A 27,246-nucleotide genomic window follows, 5' to 3' on the forward strand; every position below is an offset into this window, starting at 1 on the left:
CTCCATTTTAGGTACTGTATGGTTTATTCTTTTGAATTTTTATTGTTTCTAGCTCAGGGATATATTTATTTTCGTTTTGGGTTCAACCATATCTTTTTGATAATCTTATTTTTCATCCATTGTTTTTTTTAATTGAAGTATAGTTGATTTATAATGTGTTAGTTTCTGGTGTACAGCAAAATGATTCAGTTATATACTTTTTTATATTTTTCAGTGTGGTTTATCACAGGATATTGAATATAGTTCCCTGTGCTATACAGTAGAACCTTGTTTTTTTTTTTATTGATGTATAGTTGATGTACAATAAGATATAATTTACAGGTATATAATATACTGATATACAGTTGTTGTTTTTTTTTCTCTCAATCCCTAACTCCCTAACTATCCCTCCCTGACACCCTTCCCCCCGGTAACCGTAAGTTTGTTCTCTGAGTCTGTGAATCTGTTTCTGTTTTGTAAATAAGTTCATTTGTATCATTTTTTTTAGATTCCACATATAAGTGATATCATATGATTTCTCTTTCTCTGTATGACTTACTTCACTCAGTATGACAATCTCTAGGTCCATCCATGTTGCTGCAAATGGCATTATTTTAGTCTTTTTAATGGCTGAGTAATAGTCCATTGTATATGTGTACCACAACTTCTTTTCATTCCTCTGTTGATGGTCGTCCATGATTTTATGTGTTTGGATAGAAGCATCCTTATTGGAAGTCTTCATCTTTTCATTTCTACCTATTATAATCTTGTTTTTGAAGCGCAACTTAGTGTATCCTGAGTGCTCTTGTTTAGTGATCTGTTCCTTTGCTCAAATCTGCTCTCTTTTAACCTTTTTTTTAAAATTATTTTTTATTTCTATTTTTTTTAATTTTGGTTATGCTGTGTGCCTTGTGGGATCTCAGTTCCCCCACCAGGGATTGAACCTGTGCCATTGTAGTGAAAGTGCTGAATCCTAACCACTAGACCACCAGGGAACTCCCTGCCCTCTTTTAATCTTGTTGGTTGTTTTTCAACTTTATAGATTAAGTTTGATTTTAGTATCACACTAATTTGTTATGACTACAGTCAATTAAAATCCTAAAGCCTTGAAGTATGATTCTTGTTGCTGCTAGTTCATCTCACTCATCCTATGTTTCTTTAGTTTGTTTTGGAGTACAGGTATCCCTTGCTAGTCCAACTCAGGCTGGGTAATTTTTTTCTTTTTTGAGGTAGCACTGGTATCCCTTGCTGTCTGAACTCTTGTTGCTTATTGTTCCAAACTTGGGAATCAAATATATGTATCCTTTGTTTAATGACTTGAATTCATTCTTGAAAATTCTGCTAAGTGAAAAGCCATTACATGAAAACATATTTCCTTTAATTTTTTCCTACATATAAACTTAATTTTTTTAATTGAAGTATAGCTGATTTACAATGTTTCAGGTATATAGCAAAGTGATTCAGTTATATATATATGTATTATATTTTTGTATATATAAATTTTAAGATTCTTTTCCATTATAGGTTATTACAAGATATTGAATATAGTTCTCTGTGTTATACAGTAGGTCTTCGTTATCTGTTTTTATTAGTAGTGTGTATCTGTCAAAGCATATTTTCATTCATTTTTAATGGGAAATTATGCTCTGTTTTATCTCAACCAATTTTTACACGTAGGAAAATATTAATCTAGAAATGAAGATGAGTTTATACAAGCATAAGCAACACTTTGAAAGTAAATAAATATACTTGATCTTAAAATGTAATGTGATAGGGACTTCCCTGGTGGCTCAGTCGTTAAGAATCTGCCTGCCAATTCAGGAGACACGGGTTTGAGCCCTGGTCCGGGAAGATCCCACATGCCGCGGAGCAACTAAGCCCATGTGCCACAACTACTGAGACTGTGCTCTAGAGCCCATGAGCCACAACTACTGAGCCTGTGTGCTGCAGCTACTGAAGCCTGCATGCCTAGAGCCTGTGCTCCACAATAAGAGAAGCTACCGCGATGAGAAGCCTGTGCACTGCAATGAAGAGTAGCCCCCGCTCGCTGCAACTAGAGAAAGCTCGCGTGTAGCAATGAAGACCCAATGCAGCCAAAAATAAATAAATTTGTTTTAAAAAAAATGTAATGTGATAAAATGAAGGGGTATTGTATTATACTTGCCAAAGGAGGAAGAGAAAACTTGGTTGTGGTGGTGGTTGATGAGGTGTAATTCTTTGGAAAGTCTATTCTTATTATACCATTTTTTTCACCAATTTCAACCTTTCTGGAGCTCAGGGTTATCTTACATTCAGTCTGCACTTAAAAGTCAAATTGTGGTACAGATAAGCACTTTTAGTGGAATAAAGGCCAAACAAGTCCTTTAAGCAATGTGGAAATAGAATACAGGCAGAAAATACTGAAGAGTTGTAGGAGATGATAGCTTTGCATCCCTCTTGCTTGGCAGTATGTGCACAAAGCACATGTTCTCAGTTCATCCAAATGTGTGCAGTACATCAATACATATGATGTGTTCCAACTGGATACCATTGTATTGATTAAATTGTTGAGTGTACCTTTAGCTGAAATTATAATGTTGAAATTTTTATTCTTCATAGAATATTTATTTTATGTGTATTTTAGGCGAATAATAACTAATGTTTATAGTAGTAGTTTGAAAAGTAGTACTTTTCAAGAGTCATTTGATGAAAACCAGTTAACTGAACGATTATATGAGGTAGGTCTGTAGATTGTAATAACATGGTATCCCTCCTTATCTGAGATAGCTATTGGAATTCCTGCTGTTCCAGCTAGGGAACTGAAAGAGTTTGGTAGCAAAGGATAAATAAAAATCTTATTTTATGAAACATTTTTAGTTGGTTTGTCCTTTGTTCTCCTATTCTGAGTTCAGCACATCTTTGTAAACTGGCAAGCTTGTCGTATTATCAGGGTAATGGATGGATTAAAATGTGACTAAGGTCAGGCAAAGAACAGAGTCTGATACATAATAATCCTCTTTCTAAACTATTAATTGGCAACTTTGGGATATGATTATTTAACCTATTAAATATTCTCTAATTTCTACTACTCTTTGGCCATGTTTTAGTACTTACCTATCTTGTTTCCAAGGATAGCTTGTATACATTATCAAGTGTTTTGTCAAAATCACACATTCTAATTTTTCCTAATTTAGTAAACCTTTTATTAAAAAAAAGACATTGAAATGACTTGTTTATAGTGAATGACTTTCGATGCTCCTAAATTTTTTAGTTAGTGACATTGTCTGAATTTACACACAGTGAGTTCACCTATTTTAATTCGATTGCTTTCTGCTATTTTTAGTATATGATAGCTTTTACTTTTACTTTTTTTTTTTTTTGCCCCTTAACCTTTTCAGGCATCTTCTAATAGTGGGGAAAGCAGAAGTCTTTCGGGGATCTTGAAATGTAGGATCCTGGCAGCTGTGTACTGTCTGTTGAAGGCAGTACTGTATCTATCTTTGCATGGCTTTTGAGGTTGTATAAATATGGTTTCTAAGCACAGTGTTCAGAGCAAGATGGCTGTAGGATAAGGACCTCTACTTGTGACTGTATTTCATTTTTTTCTAGCTTTATTGAGGTATAATTGACATAACATTGTGTAAGTTTATTAGCTTTGAAGTTTATAATACATTATTGTTGACTGTAATCACTGCTGTGCATTAGATCTCCAGGACTTTTTAATGTACTAGTTGTAAGTTTGTACCCTCAAAAAAAAACTCCCCAAAGCCCCAGGTAACCACCACTCTTCTCTGTTACTATGAATTCAAGATTCCACATGTGATATCATACAGTATTTGTCTTTCTTTGTCTTATTTAGCATAATGCTCTCAAAGTCTGTCCATGATATTGCAAATGGCAGGATTTTCTTCTTTCTCATGGCCAAATAATATTCCATCGTATATATGTATCACACTTTTAAAATCTATTTATCTGTTAGTGAACTCTTAGGTTGTTTCCATGTCTTGGCTGTTGTAAATAATGCTGCAGTGAACATGGATATCATGTTGAAGATATCTCTTTGAGATACTGATTTCATTTCCACTGCATATTTACCCAGTGGAATTGGGTTTGCTGGATTATGTGGTAGTTCTATTTTTAATTTTTTGAGGAACCTCCATACTGTTTTCCACAGTGACTGCACCAATTTACATTCCCACCAGTGGTACACAGAGGTTTTCTTTTCTCCATATCCTTGCCAGCACTTGTTATCTCTTGTCTTTTTGATGATAGCCATTCTAACAGGTGTAAGGCGATATCTTATTGTAGTTTTGACCTTTGCATTTTCCCCATGATCAGTGATATTGAGCACCTTTTCATGTACTTGTTGGCCATTTGTATACCTTCTTTGGAAAAATGTCTATTCGGGTCCTTTGCCCATTTTAAAAAAATATATATTTTTTGGCTTTTGAGTTGTATGAATTTCTTATATATTTTAGATATTAATCCTTTATCTGGCATATGGTTTGCAAATATTTTCTTCCATTCTGTAGATTGCGTTTTCATTTTGTTGATCATTTCTTTGCTGTGTAGAAGCTTTTTAGTTTGATGTAGTCCCACTCGTCTATTTTTGTTTTTGTTGCATATGCTTTTGGTGTCATACACCGAAAAATCACTGCCAAGGCCAATGTCAAGGAGCTTTTTCCCAGTGTTTTCTTCTAGGAGGTTTATGGTTTCAGGCCTTAACATTTATGTCTTTAATCCGTTGTGAGTTAATTTTTGAGTGTTGTAAGATAGGGGTCCAGTTTCATTCTTTTGTGTGTGAATATTCAGTTTTCCCAGCACCATTTATTAAAGAGACAATCTTTTCCCCATTGTGTATTCTTGGCTCCCATGTCAAATATTCGTTCACTGTATATGAGTGGATTTATTTTTGGGTTCTTGATTCTGTTCCATTGGTTTGTCTGTTTCTATGCCACTACCATACTGTTTTTTTTTTTTTTTTGCGTTATGTGGGCCTCTCACTGTCGTGGCCTCTCTCGTTGTGGAGCACAGGCTCCGGACATGCTGGCTCAGCGGCCATGGCTTATGGGCCTAGCTGCTCTGCGGCATGTGGGATCTTCCTGGACCAGGGCACGAACCCGTGTCCCCTGCATCGGCAGGTGGACTCTCAACCACTGCGCCACCAGGGAAACACTACCATACTGTTTTGATTACTGTATCTTTGTAGTATAATTTGAAATAAAGTGTGATTTATTTCAGCTTTTTTCTTTCTCCAGTTTGCTTTGGCTGTTTGGAGTCTTTTGTGGTTCCATATGAATTTTAGGATTGTTTTTCTTTTTCTGTAAAAAATGCTGTTGGAATTGTGATAGGGATTGCACTGAATCTGTAGCTGTATGACTTTGGGTAGTATGGACATTTTACAGTATTAAAATTCTTTGGTACATGAACACACTATTCTTTTGACACAATATCTTTCCATTTATTTGTATCATTTTCAGTTTCTTTCGTTATTGTCTTACAGTTTTCAGTGTGCAGATTTTTCACCTCCTTGGTTGCATTTATTCCTAAGTATTGTTTTTGGTGCTATATTTTAGGTTTCTAATAACTGATCACCTTTGAACCTCTTCAGTTATATTTCTGTTGTTTGAAAGGGAGTCTTGGCAATCACAAATTTTGAAGGCTTACTGTATTTCAATTTTGTAACTAGGTAATTTATAAACCAACTTTAAGAATGTGGGAATTCATTTGGTGAAATTCTAGAGATGAGAGTTTTTCTTGGGTATCGTTCTTAGATTAACTTCTCTCACTGTTTTTTGCTTTGGTTGCTTATTGGGAACAATATCAAGAATGGAACCAACAACCAAAAAAAATTTTTTTTTTTGGTGGGGGCTGCTGTTGTAGGTTTAAATGTTAAAATACAAAGTATGTACTTATTTCCAATTAATGGTAATTTTATCAGGACTTTTTGATTTTTATTTTTCTGTTATATACTTCTTTTGCAGCTTCAAGAATATTATAATGAAGTCCATATTATGATAAAAAGTCCCTGATTTTATGTCTCACAGTACTGGTGGACACAAATGGGATTGATGTAAACTATATTTATGAAGGTTATTTTGAAAGAAAATCCATAATCATAAGGGCTACCTGTATAAAGCTATTTATGTTAATGAAGTAAACTTTTTTTTCTTCCCAGATTCATGCTGGTTGTGTTTTAGCCAGTTAAAATCTGACAGTGCTATGTGTTGAGCACTGACTGTGTTGGGCTTGCAGGTATTTGGGAGAGAACATACAGATCGGTAGGAGAGTCATTGATTTGGCATGTTAAATTTCAGTAGTATAAAGCAAACCTTGTATAACAAGTAAGTAAAAATCTTTAGTGAATTTTTTTTAAACCATAATTTTCAAGGTACAATTTCACTAGAAGTTGTGTACATAAGATTGTGAGTATAAAAGCAAGTGCTGCTTGATTTCAGTGAATGGGGATGGGAAAATTTCTTACTATTTTAAGATTCTTTAACTTCACCATGGGTTAATAATTTATTAACAGAGGTAATGTTTCAGAAAAAAATAGGAAAATGAAAATATATAAGTAGTTTCCTACCTTATTTTACTATCCTTATTTGTATATGCTTTCATTTTGAATATGTATAAGATTTTGCTCTTGATTCACAATTTTGTTCTTTGTGTGGACTTTGTGTCTCTTTGCTTTCTTTTAAATAACAGGAGTTTGTGGAATACTGTTAAAGTAAAAACTGAAATTTAGACTGTAGAAGTGTAGAACTTGAAATGTAAACTTCAGAATAGATTGTATAGTCTTAGAAAAGATAATCAGGATTTTACTGTTATTTAATTAGTGTACTTGATTGTAAAATGCTGTGGAGTTTTGTCCTAATTTTATATGATTTTATACTTGGAAGCTCTGAACACTGTAATTGAGGGACCAGAGAGAAAATTTTTTTTTAACTTTTTTTTCTTTTTAATGAGAACACCTGACTTTGTAGGAGAGCACTATTTCTTGTCTCATTTTATTTATTTATTTATTTATTTATTTATTTATTTATTTCTGTATGCGGACCTCTCACTGTTGTGGCCTCTCCCATTGCAGAGCACAGGCTCCGGACGCCGTGGCCATGGCTCACAGACCCAGCCGCTCTGCGGCACGTGGGATCTTCCCAGACCGGGGCATGAACCCGTGTCCCCTGCATCGGCAGGCGGACTCTCAACCACTGCGCCACCAGGGAAGCCCAGAAAATTTTTTACTAGCACTTTTCCCCTTGGCTTCCTGAAAAGGTTATTAAGAAAAAGGTTAGATGTGATCCCTAATGAAAGAATTTGGTAATATTCTCAATTGTATTCTGGTAGGAAGAAGTATTGCTCATTTACAGAAACTACATGCTAGATTATTAAATTTTAGATTAAGTATTTATAATTGTTTGCTAAATTAAATTTGTTACACATAGCTGATAGACTTTATTGCTTCTGAAAAGTGAATATTCCAGTGTTTTGCTGGATCTGGAATTCTGTGTTAGTGGTCATTGTTTTTATGGAGATTTTATTCCATTATCCTTTGGCTTCTATTGCTGAGTAATATATGTCTAATTTTATTCTCTTATAGGTAATTTTTCTATGTTGCTTTTAAGACCTACTTTGCATCTTTTGAGTTATATAATTTTCCTACACATATATTTAGGTTTGTTTCTTTTTATTTATGCTGTCCAGATTTTGTTGCCTTTCTGGAATTGATTTATATCTTTTCAGCAGTTTTTGAAAATTCTTCGCCATTTTGTCATCAAATATTACCTTTCTTGATTCTTTTCTCTCCTTGAATTCCCATTTGACTTATTGGACCTTCTCATTCTTTCCTTCATGTCTGTTAGTTTTTCTTTCATGTTTTCCCTAATGTATTCCTTTGTGCTGCATTGCCAGTTTTTATAAGCTCTGTCTTTCTGTTTGATAATTCTTCAGCTGTGTATAATTATCAGTTCATTTAGTTTTTAATGTCTGCATGTCTGTGTATGCACATATGTTTGTGGATGCTTATACACAATTTACAGTTTCTTTAATTTTTACCTTCTGGTCTTTTATATGAGTGTTTTATTTTTTTTCCCATATGTATGATTTAATTTATGCTTCTAATAGCTGAAAAAATTATTTTTTATAGTCCTCCACATTATTCTATTTGGAATTCTTGGGGATATAATCCCTGTTTGTATCTTTGATTTTCTTCTCTTTTTATTGTAAGTTCACCTTCAACAGGAGGGTATCTGAAAATACTGTACTGTTCAGGCCAGACTGGGTAGAAGGATTTTTTTTCCAGAGGCTTTCATGGCCTTGGAGCCATTTTTGTGTTCATATTTTTGGTAGAAACATTGGGGGTGTTCTGGACTGGCAGAGACTGTAGATGTGAATTTAAGAATCTATGGTTATAAATTTTTTTTTTTAAGGGTCAACAATCAGTATTTATTTGGAGATGTCACTTGCAAACTGTTTTACATCGATCTCTTTTTAAAAAATTTTCTGGTTGTATTTTATTTTAATTTGTTTATTTTTAAATTTGATTTTTTAAAATTGAAGTATAGTTGATTTACAGTGATTCAGGTGTACAGCAAAGTGATCCAGTTATGCATATATATACACACATACAATTTTTCATATTCTTTTCAGTTTTACTTTATTACAAAATATCAAATATAGTTTCCTATGCTATACAGTAGCACTGTGTTGTTTATCCATTCCATATATAATAGTTTGCATCTGCTAATCTCAATCTCCCAGTCCATCCCTCCCCTGTACCCTCCTCTCCCTTGGTAACCACAAGTCTGTTCTCTGTGTCCGCGATTCTTTTTCTGTTTCGTAGATAAGTTGCTTTGTGTCATGTTTTAGATTCCACATATAAATGATATCATATGGTATTTGTCTTTCTCTGTCTGACTTAATTCACTTAGTATGAGAATCTCTGGGTCCATCCATGTTGCTGCAAATGACATTATTTCATTCTTTTTTATGGCCGAGTAGTATTCCATTGTATATATATATACCGCATCTTCTTTATCCGTTCATCTGTTGATGGACAGTTAGGTTGTTCCCATGTCTTGGCTATTGTAAATAGTGCTATTAACGTTGGGGTTCATGTATCTTTTTGAATTATAGTTTTCTCTGAATATATGCCCAAGAGTGGGACTGTAGGCTCATGTGGCAACTCTATTTTTAGTTTTTCATTTCTGATTTTATTGATTTGGGCCCTCTCCCTTTTTTTCGTGACGAGTCTGGTTAAAAGTTTAATAATTTTTTTATCTTTTCAAAGAACCAGCTTTTACTTTCATTGATCTTTTCTATTTTTTTAAGTCTATTTCATTTATTTCTGTTCTGATCTTCAGTTTCTTTCCTTCTACTAACTTTAGCTTTGTTTGTTCCTCTTTCTCTAGTTGGTTTAGGCTTAATGTTAGGTTGTTTATTTGAGAATTTTCTTCTTTCCCGAGGTAAGCTTTGTTGCTACATACTTCCTGCTTAGAACTGCCTTTGCTACATCTCATAGGTTTTGGACTGTTGTGTTTTCATTTTCATTTGTCTCCAGGTATTTTTTTAATTTCCTCTTTGATTTCTTCAGTGATCCATTGGTTGTTTAGTAGCATATTGTTGAGCCTCTGCGTGTTTGTGTTTTTTGCAGTGTTTTTCTTGTACTTGATTTCTAGTCTCATAGCATTGTGGTCAGAAAAGATGCTTGATATGGCTTCAGTTTTCTTAAATTTACCAAGACTTGTTTTGTGGGCTACCACGTGGTCTGTCCTGGAGAATGTTCCATGTGTGCTTGAAAAGGATGTGTATTCTGCTGCTTTCGGGTGGAATGCTCTATAAATATCAACTAAGTCCATTTGACCTAATGTGTTATTTAAGGCCTGTGTTTCCTTATTGATTTTCTGTCTGGATGATCTGTCCATTGATATGAGTGGGGTGTTAAAAGTCCCCTACTCTTGCTGTGTTACTGTTTATTTCTCCATTTATGTCTGTTAATATTTGCCTTATATATTGAGGTGCTCCTGTGTTGGGTGCATATATATTTACAAATGTTATATCGTCTTAGATTGATTCCTTGATCATTATGTAGTGTTCTTCTCTGTCTCTTGCAATAGTTTTTATTTTAAAGTCTGTTTTGTCTCGTGTAAGTATTGGTACTCTGGCTTTCTTTTGATTTCCATTTGTGTGTAATATCTTTTTCCATCCCCTCAGTTTTAGTCTGATTGTGTCTCTGGATCTGAAGTGAGTCTCTTGTAGGCAGCAGATATATATAGGTCTTGATTTTGTATGCATGCAGCCAGTTTGTGTCTTTTGGTTGGAGCATTTAGTCTGTTTACATTTAAGGTAGTTATTGACATGTATGTTCTTACTGCTGTTTTGTTAATTGTTTTGGATTATGTTTTTGTAGGTCTTTTTCCCCCTCCTCTTTTGTTCTCTTGTGTTGTGATTTGATAACTATCTTTCATGTTATGTTTGGATTCCTTTTCCTTTTTTGTGTGTATATCTATTGTAGATTTTTGATTTGTAGCTAACCATGAGGTTTTTGTATAACAGTGTATGTGTATATGTGTATGTGTATATATATATGTATATATATATGTGACTGTTTTATGTTGCTGATCTCTTAATTTTAAATGCATTTAAAATACCCTGCATTGTACTCTCTCCCTCCAGTGATTACTGTTTTTGATAACATAGTTTACATCTAATTGTTTTGTGTATCCATTAACTGCTTATGTGGATATAGATGATTTTACTACTTCAGTCTTTTAATTAAACCTCCTTACTGGCATTGTGTATGGATGATTTCCTACCTTTATGTTTGCCTTTACCGGTGAGCTTTTTCATTCTATAATTTTCTTGTTTCTTGTTGTGGCCTTTTCTTTTTTGCCCAGAGAAGTTCCTTTAACATTTTTTGGAAAGTGGGTTTGGTGGTGCTGACTTTTTTTAGCTTTTGCTTGTCTGGAAAGCTTCTGATTTCTCCGTCAAATCTGAACGAGAGCCTTGCTGGGCAGACTATTCTTGGTTGTAGGTTTTTCCCTTTTGTCACTTTAAGTATATCATGCCACTCTTTTCTGGACTGCAGAGCTTCTACTGAAAAATCAGCCGATAGCCTTATGGGAGTTCCCTTGTATGTTATTTGTTGCTTTTCCCGTATAGCTTTAGTGTTCTCTGTTTATCTTTGATCTTTGTCATTTTGATTACAGTCTGCCTTGGTGTGTTCCTCTTTGGGTTAATACTGTACTGTATGTGTATTTATTGGATATCTTTTCTCCCCCTAGGAATCTTCTAAACGTGTCCTTTAACCTTTCTCTCTCAGGTTCATCTTTTTTTTTTTCCCACGTTCAGTACTTTAATTTTTTAGCAGACAATTTACATACCACCCCCACCCCTTCCTTTAAGTTAGTGTGACAGTTTTCCATAATCTGCTTAAAGAGAAGCTTTGGTCAAGAATAGAATGAAAGAGCAAAACAAAAAAGAAAACCCAAATCACTGCTGCTTTTAAAAAACCAACACTTTCACCAATTATCCTCAAACAAAACACACAACAAGGTTTGCGCCATATGTGTCTTCAGTATTTCCTGGCGGCTGGCTCTTCTCCCCATCATGCGAATGGCGGAGCTGCCCAGTGCAGCCTGTCCATACTTGTGCTGGATTTGGGAGGCTCGCTCAGCTTCACATTATCTGAAGGCCCTGGACAGAAGACTCTAAGGTCTTGAAATGCCAAATGGTCATGGCTCTGTCGATGCCAGTAGTGCAAAATTTGCGACAATCTTACTTGTCCACTTCATAAATAGACACTTGAGTGATGCTGCTCTGGTGCAGCATCCCCAGGGCCTTGTTGTGGTTCTCAGTTGTGGCCCGCTTGTCCATGTTGCGGAAGTGCTCCATGGCCGACATGTTGTGCTGGATGCGCTGTTTTGGGATGTCTAGCTTGGAGACGAAGGTCAAGCAGCCGCAGTCGTTGCATCTAAAGAGCATGGGGCAGCAGTCATGGCCAGCAGCCATGATGCTGTTCTCCGAGATGAAGGACACACTCAGGAGGGGCAGGAACTCTGTCTTCAGAGTTGAGACCTGCACACTTTTTGAGGCATCGGCAACGGACACTGTGTTGTGGCTGACCCAGGCCAGGTGGCTCCTGCTGGCGGAGAAGTTGACCCCATGCACCCAGCTGCCAGTGCCACTGCCACCAAACGCTGACATCAGCTGACCAAAAGGCATCTTGCTGCCCCAGGGTGTACTGGCTGGCTTCTCATCCACTTCTTTAATGTAGGCAGAAAACACTCTGCATTTGAAATCACAGGATCCTCCTGCCAGCAAGACATTGTTGGGATGCCAGTCCAAGCTGAGAACTGTGGAGCGAATGGGTTTTTTAACGTGCTTGCTTATTCGCCAGTCATTTTTGGACTCGAAGTAACAAACAGAAATGAGTCATGCTCCACTGCCCACAACAAATTTGTTCTGTAGTGGGGACCACTTGACAGAAGTGGCTGCATTGTTAATTCTCAGGATCACCAGGGTTGGCTTCCAGATACCATCTTTCTGACTCCAGACGTAGGCGTTGCGGTCAGCCCCTCAAGTGACCATGAGGTCACTCTTGGGAGCGCAGTCGATACCTGTGATGTGTCCATTGTGCTGCTTGAGTTCATGAATTTTCACCCACTGGCTCCCAACTTCTTATAGATGTGGACTTCATGGTTATTGGGGCTAAGGGCAATCTGGGTATGATACCAGTTCCAGGCATGACGGGTAATTGGCTCTAGTAAAAATTGATGCAGGGATATTATTCTTAGTGTTTTTAAAGGACAGAAAGCTGGGGGTTGGGGCCATCTGGACGGGCTCGGAGCGTGGAATTCGTGGACTCTGGTCAGTTGATGCGAACAGGCTCTGGCCAGGTTCATCTTTTTCTCACATTTCGGGTGATGTTTGTAAGTTAAGCCTACCAGACCTTTGTCTTTTTTGAGTTAGTCACTTATTTCTTCCCATAAAGTCTTTACAATGTTTTCTAGTCAGATTTTCCAGTTTTTTCCTTTATGGCTCTGGGTTTTACATGAGACATAGAAAAAGCCTTTTACAAAACAAAATTATTTTAGATTGAAAGAAATACACTTGTTTTCTAGTTTTTTCATGGTTTAACTTTTTAACCTTTAAAACTTTGATCCATATATAATTGAGGTAGGGGCTGAATTTTCCCCTGAAATGGCTGTCATTTGTGCTGATACTATTTATTAAATAATCCATAGATTTACTTACTGATTTGAAATAGCTCTCTGATTATATACTAAATTTTTCACATGTATTTGGGGCTTTTTATGTTGCATTTATTTGACAGTTCTTGGGCAAGATGTAAAGATTCTTGTTTTATAGTGAAGCTTTTCCAATAGCTCCCTTAGAGTTTTTTTGGGTAGCATTTGACGATTTTGGCTTGTCATTTACATTTCCTGTTTAGTTTGTGAAATGATCTTAAGTATTATGTGTTTTTTAGGAATAGGCAAGAATAAATATAACATTTTATTATTTTAGTACTTTCATTGTTGAGTGACCTACGGTGATGTACTTATGAGTTATTTCATCAGTCTATTATGTTCAACTTTTAACACCCTAGCAAAACTTTCCTAAAGGATGATAGGGTTTGAAGTAGGTTTTTTGTTTGTTGATAAATTTAACTGGTACCATACATTACTAGGACTGCCTTGTTGTAGTGGGATTGGACATAGATGAGGAGGCTAGGGCACTTAGAGGGCCTCAAGGAGAAGTTACAGGAGGAAAAGATTTTGGATCACAACTATGAAGAATATTCTAATGTTTTTGTGAAAGGAGCTTATGGGAGGTGCTGATTCCTCATAAGCATAGGCTCACTGACCATTCAGCTGGGTCCAGTGTTTTAATTAGATGGCCCTTTCCAACTCAGAGGCCTTGTGAAAAAGTAAAGGTAGGTCAAGACTAGATTTTAGGGGAAGGCAGTCTTGTATATATGGTATAGCTGTTTTACAATTACATCATTGGTGTGAACTTCATGTTTTAATGTTAATTTTTGAACAGTGTTAATTTTTGAACAATTTTGACGATTTATCTTCACCTTTGGAAACTTTTACATATTGATTTGAAATACTGATTATTTAAATGTATTATTAAATTTTTGGTATTAAAGCTTTTAATTTGTCTAATTAAGTTATCATAAATTAGCTTTCTTTACAGAATAAACTTTTAACCAGGTTATCTCCTGTGGGTATGTTTTTTTAAATTTATTTATTCATTTAATTTAATTTTTTAAAAATTTACTTATTGATTTGTTTATTTTTGGCTGCATTGGGTCTTTGTTGCTGCCTGCAGGCTTTTCTCTAGTTGTGGCGAGTGGGGGCTACTCTTCGTTGTGGTGTGTGGGCTTCTCATTGCAGTGGCTTCTTGTTGCGGAGCACGGGCTCTAGGTGCACGGGCTTCAGTAGTTGTGGCTCACGGGCTCTAGAGTGCAGGCTCAGTAATTGTGGCGCACGGGTTTAGTTGCTCCATGACATGTGGAATCTTCCCGGACCAGGGCTCGAGCCCGTGTCCCCTGCATTGGCAGGCGGATTCTTAACCACTGCTCCACCAGGGAAGTCCTGTGGATATGTTTTTAAATGAGCAGTGTCTTTTCCTGGGAAAATGGACTAGTTGGGGCTTGATGGGTAAGCAAAAGTCTGAAAGATATTGGTATAACTCTCAGCAGCTACCAGCTACACAGATACTTTTCATTTTCTTGGAGAAGCTGTTCAAACTGATTTATCTAGTCTTGTATTAAAGGAAAAAAAGGAAGTTTGGTTAAAAAAAAAAAGAAATAGAAGTTTCACGTGTTGTGACATGATAACTAATGGAGAAGTGAAATTTTATTATTCATCTCTGGTATTAGTTGGATTTGTTTCAGACTGGGGTAGCAGTTCTCTAGAACGGGTATTGCTGAAATAACTTAAATGGTATGTTAATAAGGTGTGAGTCATAGAAACAAGTACGTGTTGCAGTTTACAAGGAGAAATTGCACCTCAGCTTTAAGATTTCAGTGTAATCTGTAAAGTTAATTTTAGAAAAGCTGTTATAAATGGACTTCCCATGTCAGGCGACTCAGTGTTTTGATTTGCTAGATTATCTTATCTTTTGGTTGCTTTGAATGTTTTTCTTCTTACCTTAAAAGATAATTTTATAATTGTATTGTGGGCTCTGGGGACATTATACTTTTGGTGTAGAGAATGGAAATTTAGGTAAGTTTTTATATTTTGATGGCTATTTCAGTAAATGATTAATAATTTGTTTTTCTCATTGGTGTCTTTTTCTTATTTATTTGTAGAATCAAGTATTTAAAAACTTACTGTAGACTTAATACACACGTAAACTTTTAAACATATATAGCTGTACAATATAAGGTGAATCTACTTTTTCTGTGTGTTTTCGTTCCAAGTACTTTATACATTTTCTTAAGTTTAAAATTTTAATCTGTCTGGATATCTATTTGATCTGAACGATCAGATAAATTGATTTTTAAATTTTTAAAAATCAATTTGAATCTATTTTAGGTTTTGAGTTCCATTATTTTCTGTTCTTTTATCTTTTATCACACTGCAGTATATTGCTACTTTCCTATAATTGTTACACAATTATCTCCTATCTCATAGAATGCTATGAATGTGTACATAGAGAATAAATGCTCTAGGATTTTAGGAGGAAGAGAAATATCTGTAGGCAAGGTACTTGAGCTGGAAGAGTAGACCTCATTGAGGCTCAGGTTTGGTTTTTATGCTCTGTTTTATTGATACTATGTACTTCCTCGGGTGGGTCATAAATTCATTTAAAGTCAGTGAATCTATTTGTGCAACACTGCTAAGCACCCTGTATTCTCTCCAAAGTTTTAAATTTAAGTGGAGAATCAAAATGAACAAAATTTATAAGTAAAAAATAACAATGTAATAATTATAATGTGTTTTATAGGACCACCAGCGCCACCCTTTCCACCCTTACTCAGAACTAAACTTTGTTTCCCATTTCATTAAGAAAATAGTAGCATTAGGAGGATAATTTTTACAGACTTCTACACTGTATCTACCTCCTTGCCTATGTTTCCGTCTAAGGCTAGTCTCTTCAGAATTTGTACACCAAATTCTTTTCCTCTTGCCATTTGAGAACATTGTCCCTCACCCCTCACTCTCTTGCATCATCAGTCTTTCTGCTTCTGCCAGATCATCTTTATCAGCATATTAACATGCTGTTATTTCTCCTGTCTTTAAAAACTTTAAAAACCAAAGCCCCAACCTCATATTCCCCTCCAGTTTCCATTGCATTTCTTTTATTACTTCAGAGGAAGTCTTCTCGAAAGAGTTGTTCACACCTGCTGGAGTTCTCACTTTTGACTTCACTTCAGTCAGGTTTTGATCACTACCACTCTACTGGTTTGGTCAGTCACCACTAATGTCTCTGTTGCTAAAATCCAATAGTCAATTTCTATCAATAGTTTTTACTGTACTTTATTTACTAACACCATTTGACAAAGTTGATTAATCTCTCTTTCTTAATATAATTTATTCATTTAGCAACCAGGGTGACATTTCTCCTAATTTTCTTTCTACTTCTCCTTCGCTGTTTCCTTTGCAAGTTCCTCTTCATCTTCCTGTTGTTGAATTGTCCAGGGGCTCTGTCTTGAGATCTGGGCTCTGTTTATACCCATTCCCTTGGTGATTTTATCCAAGCTTATGGCTTTAAATATAATTTATATGCTGAGTATGACTAAATTTATATTTTTAGCATGTATTCCTCACCTGCCTAAGCACTCTTTGTTTAGCTGTCTGCTGGATATCTCCACCTGTCTAAAACCTAACTCCTGGTCTTTAACCCCAACCATGTCCTTTCCACACTTCCCCCATCTCAGTAAAGGGCAAGTCTTATTTTTGGCTTAGTCTGAAAGCTTTGGAGTTGTCTTTGTCTTTGCTTGTTCTCTCACACCCCATTTTCCAGTCCTCAGCAAATCATCTTTTCACTACCCTCATAGTGTACTCAGAATTTGACTACTTTTTACTACCCCTCTTGCTACCTGCTTGCTCTGATCATCTGTTGCCTAGATTACTTCAGTTGTCTCTTAAGTTTTCCCTGCTGTCACCTTCTCCCTATACCCTTTTTCTACTCAAAACCCTCTGTTGGTTTCCCATATTACTCAGAGTACAAGCCACAGCCCTTCCATTTGCCTGTAAAAAACTACATGATTTGTTCACTGCACCCTGCCCCCTTCAAATGATCTCTTTAACCTCATCTTCTACTACTATTCCTCTTGTTCATTATACTTGAACCACATTGTCTTTATTGTTCTTGGTCAAATGTGTCAGGTTGTGTTCTGTCTCATATACTGTATATTAACTGCTGGACTGTCTTCCTTTTAGTAGAATGTTAGCCCTATAAGGGCAGGCATTGTGGCCTTTTGTACTGTTGTTTATTCAGAATGCCCTGGAAAACAAGGTTGACGTATACTAATTGGTGCTAAATAACTATACAAAGTGAATTAATAGACTGTTGTGGAAGATGGTAGTTGAAAAGATATTTTCATAGGTGTGATTTGGGCTGTGTTTTGAAGGATAAGTGAAGATTTGATACAAAGGACAAGGCAAAGGTTTCTAGATTTGATACTAGGGAGGAGGGGAAATTGGACTTTTTAGAGAGTTTTTCCTTTTTGTTCCCCAATTTAGAACCTGTAGTACCTTCTTAGTGCTGATTTTGTCTACTCAGTTGACTGCTGATATTCTGTAGCTGGTTGTAGTTTATATTTCCTCAAAATCATATCTAAAACTCCCAGACAAAAACCTATTCCTTGTCTTGAACTTGACATGTGATTTCATAATTTACAGATTTCGGCCAAGCTAGAAACATAGGAGTTAGTTGTCTTAGACTCCTTCCTCACTTTCACCATGCTCTTTTTTTTTTTTTCTTGGGTCGCGCCAAGTGGCATGTGGGATCATCTTTGTTGCCTGACCAGGGGTTGAACCTGTGCCCCCTGCATTGGAAGCACAGCGTCTTAACCACTGGACTGTTAGGGAAGTCCTTCACCATGCTCTAAATAGTTGCCTCGTCCTCTATCTGCATTGACTTAATTCACTCTCACTTTAGCCTATTGAAATAGTTATTTTAATTGGTGTCCTTGCACCTGTGTTAACCTATCCATTGGATTTTAAATTTTGATGCTAATTTTTATTTGTAGAAGTCCTAATTGATTCGTATCTACCCAGTTACTTTTTTTTTTTTTTTTTTTTTTTTTTTTTGCGGTACGCGGGCCTCTCACTGTTGTGGCCTCTTCCGTTGCGGAGCGCAGGCTCAGCGGCCATGGCTCACGGGCCCAGCCGCTCCACGGCATGTAGGATCTTCCCGGACCAGGGCACGAACCCGTGTCCCCTGCATCGGCAGGCGGACTCTCAACCACTGTGCCACCAGGGAAGCCCAGCCCAGTTACTTTTGATAGTTTCTGTTCTTTGCTCATTTTTCCAGTTACCTCTTCTTTATGTGTGTAGGTTATAATCTATATCTATTAATTCCAGTATCTTGAATCTTGAGGGATGTGATTCCTTAGTTTATTTTTGTTGCCTCTTGCTCATGGTGGCTTCTGTCATTTTGTGTTGTGGGCTGTTATCTGGATGACAGTCTTCTTTGGAAATCTTGAGGTTCCTGGCTTGAGGGAGCAATATACCAAAGAAGATGTGCATTCACGTCTGCCACATGCACTATGGGCACCACCAACTTGGAACCACTTAAATTTTTTGTCTTGGCATTTCCAAGATCGTGTTAAGTAGTTTGGACTTTAGACCTATGTAAGAAGAGACCCCTGGAGCCAAGGCAGAATTGGGACCAAAAGTCAAGACTCTTGACTTTATTTTAGTGCTTTATTATATTGCCGTTTATCAATTTTAAAATTTATTTTTTTTCAGGATATATCTGGAATATGACATGCATACTTTATTTGAAGGTTAGTGACACCATAATGTTTAATCTTACATTTTACCAAGAAGGGTTCAGAAAATACTGTAGTTAACTTCTGTTGTGTAATGGAAATCTGAGTAAGTGATACTTGTCCATGAATATACTTTTTATCAGTGTATGGTACTTCCATAAATAAAGTTTTCCTCAAAAAAAATAACTTGAACATTAAAAAAACAACATAAGATGTTATTATGGATTTAAAGGAAGAGAAACATGGCATGTTTAGAACACAGACTACTTAGATTCAGCATGATCAGGTTACAGATAGATTTTTTAACTTACGAACTCTGTTATTTTTTGCGGTACGCGGGCCTCTCACTGTTGTGGCCTCTCCTGTTGCGGAGCACAGGCTCCGGACGCGCAGGCTCAGCGGCCATGGCTCACGGGCCCAGCCGCTCCGCAGCATGTGGGATCTTCCCAGACAGGGGCAGGAACCCGTGTCCCCTGCATCGGCAGGCGGACTCTCAACCACTGCGCCACCAGGGAAGCCCATGAACTCTGTTTTTACAAAGAACCTGTGATAAGAGCTTTTAGCTTAGGTTTCACAGCTACTTCTAGTAATATTATAACTATGTTGTACATTGGATAAAGCTCTTGTAGGCTACTCTTGGTGCCTGTATATCTTTTCAAGGTGTATTCATTTAGTTGTTCAGACATTACAGATTTATACAGGAACTTCTAAGAAATTAAGTGTTCCTGGGTTGAAAACTACCTTTCCCTCAAATCTTTGCTTGCTCTTTACAAATATGCTTGCTTGTATGTTGTTCGGTATACATCCGTGGAAAAAAATTGACTTTCAGTTTGTTCAGACTTCAGTCTTGGATTTTTGTTATATTTTTCTTACTGGTTCTTTTGAGTCACTCCAGTTGACATACTTTTATCAATTGAAGCACAGATAATTTAAAAAATTAGTTTTTTGGTGTCATTTGTTTTAAATGTTCTTTTAGTTTAAAGAAAATGATGTCAGAGGCAAGAGTAACTAAAATACTGTGGTAGTAAGGAAAGAGATTTCAAAATTCTTACATTTACTTGAAATTCAATAGTATACCTATCAAACTGCTTGCATTTTTCCTTGTAATATGTAAGTAACGGTTCTTTTAAAATTTGTGTTTATTTAAACTTTTAAAAGTATAATATTGTGCATTCAGCATGGTTACTTAAATTTCTGTTTTAATGTAGAAAAATTTAAAAAGTTGAGCAATGAACTGTATGTTAAAAATATTTGGGGCTTCCCTGGTGGCACAGTGGTAGAGAGCCCTCCTGCTGATGCAGGGGACACAGGTTCGTGCCCCGGTCTGGGAAGATCCCACATGCCGCGGAGCGGCTGGGCCCGTGAGCCATGGCTGCTGAGCCTACATGTCCGGAGCCTGTGCTCCGCAACAGGAGAGGTCACAACAGTGAGAGGCCCGTGTACAGAAAAAAAAAAAAAAAAAAAAAGGAATTAAAACTTTTATGAGTTTCTCTTAAACTAACAAAATTTAAAATATTAAGGCAAGCGAGACTGCACCCATGATTATGGCACAACTCTTTAATTTACATATTCATCTCAATAACCTATTATACATGAGGTGTTTTGATCATACAAGTAAAACTGTGATTTTGACTATTCAGTATTTAATTGAATTTAAGAAAGTCTCAGTATTTACAGTTTTAACAGCAGTGTTTTATTGAGTTGATATTTGCTAATTTAACCCATTCTGATGTTGTATATTCTATCTCAGTTTTTTGTATTATATATAATACTGCTGTGAACATCTTTATATATGCTTTTCTTTGTAAATTTCTTGGGATAAAGAATCAGGAATGTTGGATTAAAGCAACGCAAACACTTTCTTGACTTTAAATTTGCCTTGGTGTTTTGGTTGGGCTCCTCCTAGTTGCAGAAAGAGCTCACATGACTGGGAATTGAATTGTGTGAAGGGAATCTTCTGAAAAATCCAGAAATGGAAATCATGATTCTTCCAGGCTCGTGTGGGACCTGGAAAAGGGACCTAGAAAAATCATCAGAACATTTGAGGAATGTGTGTTTCAGAGTTCTTGTGGTCTCATGGCCTCTTTTCTCCCTGAACGTTTGCTTCTTGCTCTGCTTCATCATAGATTTTGCTCTCCTAAGACTTAAGTTGCATGTGGGTGCAGTTTGCTGTTCATCAAAGCCCTTCTGACTTTGACTTGACCTTTTTTCAGCATCTGTGGTTGCTTCTAAGTGCCTTAGCCTCTTTTCTTTCCTCAAAGCAAAAATCCATAGAGTTCTAAGTCATTGTTTTGTCCTTTTTCTCCCCCAATTCCCCAGCCAAGTTGAACAGGCTTTGTAGCCTGTAGGTGGTCATGTTAAAACAAACAAAAATCAAAAACAAAACATCTTTTAGGGCTTTCCTGGTGGCGCAGTGGTTGAGAGTCCGCCTGCCGATGCAGGGGACACGGGTTCGTGCCCCGTTCCGGGAGGATCACACATGCTGCGGAGCAGCTGGGCCCGTGAGCCATGGCCGCTGAGCCTGCGCGTTCGGAGCCTGTGCTCCGCAACGGGAGAGGCCACAACAGTGAGAGGCCCGCGTACCACAAAACAAACAAACAAACAAACATCTTTTAAAAAGCATTTCTGGTTGACCACTAACAGGCACAGTAAAATATGTTTAATAAATTAAAAATCTTGGATAGTTCATGAATTATCAGGGAAGAACAATTCTGTATAAAGTTCCTTTTAGTGTTTTGTTAGCACATGATTCCTTTTCCCCTTCATCTTGTTAAAACCTTCTCTTAGTAAGTCCAGGGTTGTGTTAATACCATTAAAAATTTTGCTTCTTAATTAAACATTATTAAGAGAGGATGGTGATTGCCCTTGTTTTTGCAGTATAACTTTTTTTTACAGTAAGAGGTACCTTGAAAAAAATTGAGAAAAGCATCTTATTTGTAATTTATTTTAGTGCCAAATGACATATCCTAACATTTTGATTTTTTACTGTATTATATTTCCATATCCTTGTTGTAGCCCACCATGTCATGAGGCTGTTAGTTAACTGGAATAAAGGTGCTCACAGTTTGTGAATGGACTTAAATCTTTAAGTGGAGGAATGAACCACCTTTGTTTTCTTTGCAGTTAAGAGTGTGGTACTTTTAATGGATATCTAGTGTGTTGGTAATAGTTAATGCCTCTTTATTTCCATGTATAGTAGTATTCATGAACATTGTACAGTAAGAGGAAAACTAAATACTAATAGTGTCAAAAGTGGATATTTTTTGGGAAAAAGTAATGAATGGCTAAGTTTTTTTTCCCTTCCGTTAGAACCTTTCCACATGATTTAAAAATGGAAGGCTGGGGGCTTCCCTGGTGGCGCCGTGGTTGAGCGTCCACCTGCCGATGCAGGGGACATGGGTTTGTGCCCCGGTCCGGGAAGATCCCACATGCCGCGGAGCGGCTGGGCCCATGAGCCATGGCCGCTGAGCCTGCGCGTCCGGAGCCTGTGCTCCGCAACGGGAGAGGCCACAACAGTGAGAGGCCTGCGTACCGCAAAAAAAAAAAAAAAAAAAAAAAAGGAAGGCTGTGTTACACTCCTAGTTACCACAAAATTTTTTTAAAAGTATATTCAAATTGTATTTGGCAAAGTAATCCAGTATGTGATTTAAAAAACCTGTTCGGATTTGTAGATCAGGTTAAATATGAAATACCACTTGAAAGAACAGAGATTTTTTGTGTTTAACAAGACTGACTCAGGTTTTTGTTTCTTCCTTCTTTCACATTTAGGTTTTATAGGATCACATTAACAAAAGCACCATGGAGTTTTATGAGTCAACATATTTTATTGTTCTTATTCCTTCAGTAGTTATTACAGTAATTTTCCTCTTCTTCTGGCTTTTCATGAAAGAAACATTATATGATGAAGTTCTTGCAAAACAGAAAAGAGAACAAAAGCTTATTCCTACCAAAACAGATAAAAAGAAGGCAGAAAAGAAAAAGAATAAAAAGAAAGAACTCCAAAATGGGAACCTCCATGAATCTGATTCTGAGAGTGTACCCCGGGACTTTAAATTATCTGATGCCTTGGCTGTGGAAGATGAGCAAGTTGTACCTGTTCCACTGAATGTGGTTGAAAGTTCAAGTAGTGTTAGAGAAAGAAAGAAGAAGGAAAAGAAACACAAGCCTGTACTAGAAGAACAGGTCACCAAAGAAAGTGATGTATCAAAGATTCCATGCAAAAAGGTGGAACCTGTCCCAGTTACTAAACAGCCCACCCCCCCCTTGGAAGCAGCTGCCTCAAAGAAGAAACCAGGGCAGAAGAAGTCTAAAAATGGAAGCGGTATTGTATTCTATTCAACTTTATTGCGTGGTTATATTTGTTTTAATAACTTTAGAGTTTGAAGTTCAGATACTTTGTTAAGTGTGCATACAAATGTTAAATACTGAATCTGAAATTGAGAACATTATCCTTTTCACTGTGTGTTTGCTTTCATTCATTGCTGATAGAAAGAATTAGTACTGAGCATAAAACAGTGTTCAAAACTAAATTTCACATTACAAATGTGGAAAAGGCCTTTAGTGGAAATATATAAAATCTGTTTATATATATAAAATATAAATATATAAAATATATTATAGAAATACATAAAACCACTGAGGACCTGTAAATATCAGTAGTTAGAAATGTTCACATTTATTTCAACCAGTACTTTCTAATCAGTGTGATAGGAATTAAAGATGAAAAGAAAAATCAGATATCATTTTCACCTTTGATTGATTAATTTTGCAAACATTTGTAATACATGTGTTTTGTGCTAGGCATTAGATTAGGTACTAGGACTGCAGAGATGAAGTGTGCATTTTCAAGGTAGCCTCATGCTAGTTGTAGATACAAAGAGAAATAGGTTATTATAATATAAAAAGTTTAGTATAATGAGCTAGGTATGTCTAAACCAGTGTTGGAGTTCTAAGGTGGGCCACTTAAAGCATGTAATGCCTAAAGTTAATCTTACAGGTTGAATAAGTACTAGCTAGTTTTTCTTGGTGGATAGGGTGTTCCAAGGAGAGAGCTTAATAGGTACAACAGAAAGGACGTGAGAAATGGTGTGCTGATGGTTGAAATTGCAGTTTGCTCTGTATGAAAGGACTTGTGTTCACTATTAAGTTGTTTTCGTATCTTAACTTATGTAGTATTAAGTTAGTTATACTGGATTTTAAATATTTGCTTGCCAGCTCTGATCAAGCATCGTACTAGAGAAATAAGAGTAAAGGGGACAGAAGGACATGTAAGTCAATAATGAAATGTGACTTATATAAGAAAAATACAAAGTATAGAAATACTACGGAGCCAAAACACCTAGTGCTTATGGGGACCATGGGTCAAAAGCTTTACAGAGGAGGCAGTGCCTGAGCTGGGTCTTCCGGAATGAATCACTTCATCGAGCAAATAGTGGGATCTCATTCCCCACTGGCAGAAGATCATGCATAAAGGCATTAAAGATGCAAGAGTACAGTGTATTGTTGAACCATGAAATGGGAGGTGGGGAGGGTAGGAACAAAGCTGAAAAGCTAATGGAGTGGGTAGATCATGATGATTTTTGTATACAATGCTAAGGAGCTGGGATGTTGTGATTTGGCCATTGTTGAAGATTTTCAAGCAGGCTTAGTTTACATGGCCTGATTTACATTTTAGAAAGGTATTTTTGGCAGAACTAGGGAAGACAAGTTTCATAGGGCAGTGTTTAATATAGGCACACTTGTTAAGAGGGTATTATTCTCCAGAGTTAAGTTGAAGGACTGAACTGTGGTAGTGACAGAAGAAATAGTAAGGAGGTTAGAGAGATCTGCAAAGCAAAAATGACGTGACTAATGTTATGCATAGGATATGGCAGACAGAGGAGAAAGCAGGATCAAAGATAATTTCCAAGTTTTAAGTTAGGTCAGGGTAGGCAAACTGCAACCTGTGAGCCAAATCTGGCCTGCTTCTCGTTTTTTATGGCCCATGAGCCAAGAATGGTTTTTATATTTCAAATGGATTAAGAAAACTAAAGGAGTAATATTGTGTTAAATATGGAAATTATATGAAATTGAAACCTCTGTGTCCATAAATCAAGTTTTTTTGAATGCAGCCTCACTCAATGTGTTAACGTTTGTCTGTGGCTGGCTTTCACACTGCAACAGCAGGTGAACAGTTGTGACAGAGTCTAAATGGCCCACAAAACCAGAGTATTTACTGTTCAGCCCTTTGTAGAAAAGATTACTCAAGCTCTGATTGGTAAATGTTGATAGCTTTAAGAGGGAATAATGGAGAGAGAGTGGATGTGTGCCCAGAGGAGAATGCTTTCAGTTTGTGTTTCTGGTGCCTATAGGGGCTATTTACATAGGGAGGATGCAGTAGGAAATTTAAGTGCAGAGGCATAAGGCTAGACTACAGATTCAGAAGCCTTATTAAGCATGATGGTAGTAGTTGATGTCGTGGGTGTAGAGAAGATCATTCAAGGAAAGTATTTAAAATGAGGACACAATCCTGAAGAATACCAGTGTATAAGGTATTCAGTAGGAACAGCTTACAAAGGAGACTGCAAAGGAATATTCCAAGTGTAAGAAAAGAATTATCATGGGAGCTGAATTTTATTGTGGTACAAATATATGTAACATAAAATTTACCATTTTAAAGTATAAGTTCTGGGCTTCCCTTGTGGCTCAGTGGTTGAGAGTCCGCCTGCCAATGCAGGGGATGCGGGTTCGTGCCCCGGTCCGGGAAGATCCCACATGCCGCGGAGCGGCTGGGCCTGTGAGCCATGGCCGCTGAGCCTGTGCGACCGGAGCCTGTGCGACCGGAGTCTGTGCTCCGCAATGGGAGAGGCCACAACAATGACAGGCCCACGTCCCGCAAAAAAAAAAAAAAAAAAAGTATAAGTTCTGTGGCATTAAGTACATTCACATTCTTGCACAGTCATCACCACCAGCCATCTCAAGAACTTTTGGTCTTTCCCAACTAAAATTCTGTACCCGTTAAGCACTAATTCCCCATTCTTCCCTCTCTCTAGTTCTTGGCAAGCACCATCCTACTTTCCGTGTCTATGAATTTGACTACTCTAGGTACTTCATATAAGTGAAATCATACAATATTTGTCCTTTTGTGACTGGCTTATTTCACTTAGCATAACGGAGAAGAGAGTAATTTAAAGAGGTAGAGACCAATAGTATGAAATGCTAAATAGAATTCAAATAAGGATTAAAGGATATTATTGGTAGAATGTGGCATTTGGGACACTAGGGACCTGAGTAAAATCTTTCATGGATATAATGGAAGAGAGAAAAATCAGGTTGCAATTAGTTGAGAAATGATTGGTAGGAAAGGAAGTACAGACTGTTCTTTGGTCAGTATAAAAAGGAAATGGGTGTGGGGGGCTAGGGATTACAGTGGTGGGAAGGGTTTTATTTTTTAAGATGATAAGGGATTTGACCATGCCTATAAGCTGAGTAGGGCTAGGAGTGGCTGAGAAATGGGATATAAAAGAAGGAGCAAGTACTAGAAGTCCTGATGAAGTTAAAGAGCATATGTGGCAGAGTAAGAAAGCTAGAATAAGTGAGAGAATTGTATATCAGAGTTTAAAATTTTGGTGGTAAAGCATTTTAGGAAGTATTCATTAATAATTGAATCTTTTCTGGTGTGTTCATTGTTTGCTATGATGATTTTTCATTTATTTTTATTAAAGATGATCAGGATAAAAAGGTGGAACCTCTTATGGCACCGTCAAAAAAGCAAGAACCATTACCCCTGCATCAAGAGACTAAACAAGAAGGTGGATCAGGAAAGAAGAAGGTTTCATCAAAGAAGCAAAAGACTGAAAATGGTGAAATGTGTAGATATGTATTTTATAAATACTAATTCTAGAGAAGTCCACTAGGACAAGGAACCTAGAGACCTCACATGCTCTTTAACTTCCAGCTTAATATGTACCATAACAGCTTTAAAACTAATACAAGCCCATGGTGCTTTGACAGATGGTTAGGGTATAAGTTTGTGGTGAAGACCTTTATATGAAATTTATAAAAGGACAGAAGCATTTATAAATATTCTCATTCTTAACTGAGTTTTGAAAATAATGTTAATAGCATACAAACTCTATAGAAGAAAAGTATTCCTGAAATATTTGTACTTTTTAATATCACATAAAGATTATGCTTGAGAACATTAGTTAAATTTATCATTACCCTACATTCCTAACTATTTATTAAACATAATTTGCATGTGTGTATGAGAAGCATCCAGTTAAAAGTGATGGAGCAATTTTTATCTGTTCCGAATTGTCCACAGAAGACTTAGCTATGAAATTTACGTAGATAAA

The 27,246-nt window shown here is 36.7% G+C and overlaps 1 protein-coding gene and 1 pseudogene across 12 annotated transcripts in view; one reads left to right on the plus strand and one right to left on the minus strand.

The window, feature by feature from the left end:
- Positions 1 to 27,246, plus strand: part of KTN1 (kinectin 1) — a 118,319-nt gene that overhangs the window by 17,028 nt on the left and 74,045 nt on the right. For 11 of the 12 annotated variants that reach the window (XM_060294836.1, XM_030855069.3, XM_060294837.1 and 8 more), the window contains exons 2-3: positions 22,679 to 23,231; positions 26,614 to 26,751. In XM_060294836.1, the coding sequence (XP_060150819.1) occupies positions 22,709 to 23,231; positions 26,614 to 26,751 (661 nt within the window). In that variant the 5' untranslated portion in view covers positions 22,679 to 22,708. Of the gene's footprint in view, positions 1 to 18,887; positions 18,926 to 22,678; positions 23,232 to 26,613; positions 26,752 to 27,246 lie in introns of all 12 variants that reach the window. The other variant, XM_030855068.3, reaches the window with a different exon arrangement.
- Positions 11,635 to 12,703, minus strand: LOC115852324 (actin-related protein 2/3 complex subunit 1A pseudogene; annotated as a pseudogene).

The sequence above is a fragment of the Globicephala melas genome, chromosome 2 (genome assembly GCF_963455315.2).
Source record: "Globicephala melas chromosome 2, mGloMel1.2, whole genome shotgun sequence".
In the NCBI taxonomy this organism is placed as follows: Eukaryota; Metazoa; Chordata; class Mammalia; order Artiodactyla; family Delphinidae; genus Globicephala; species Globicephala melas.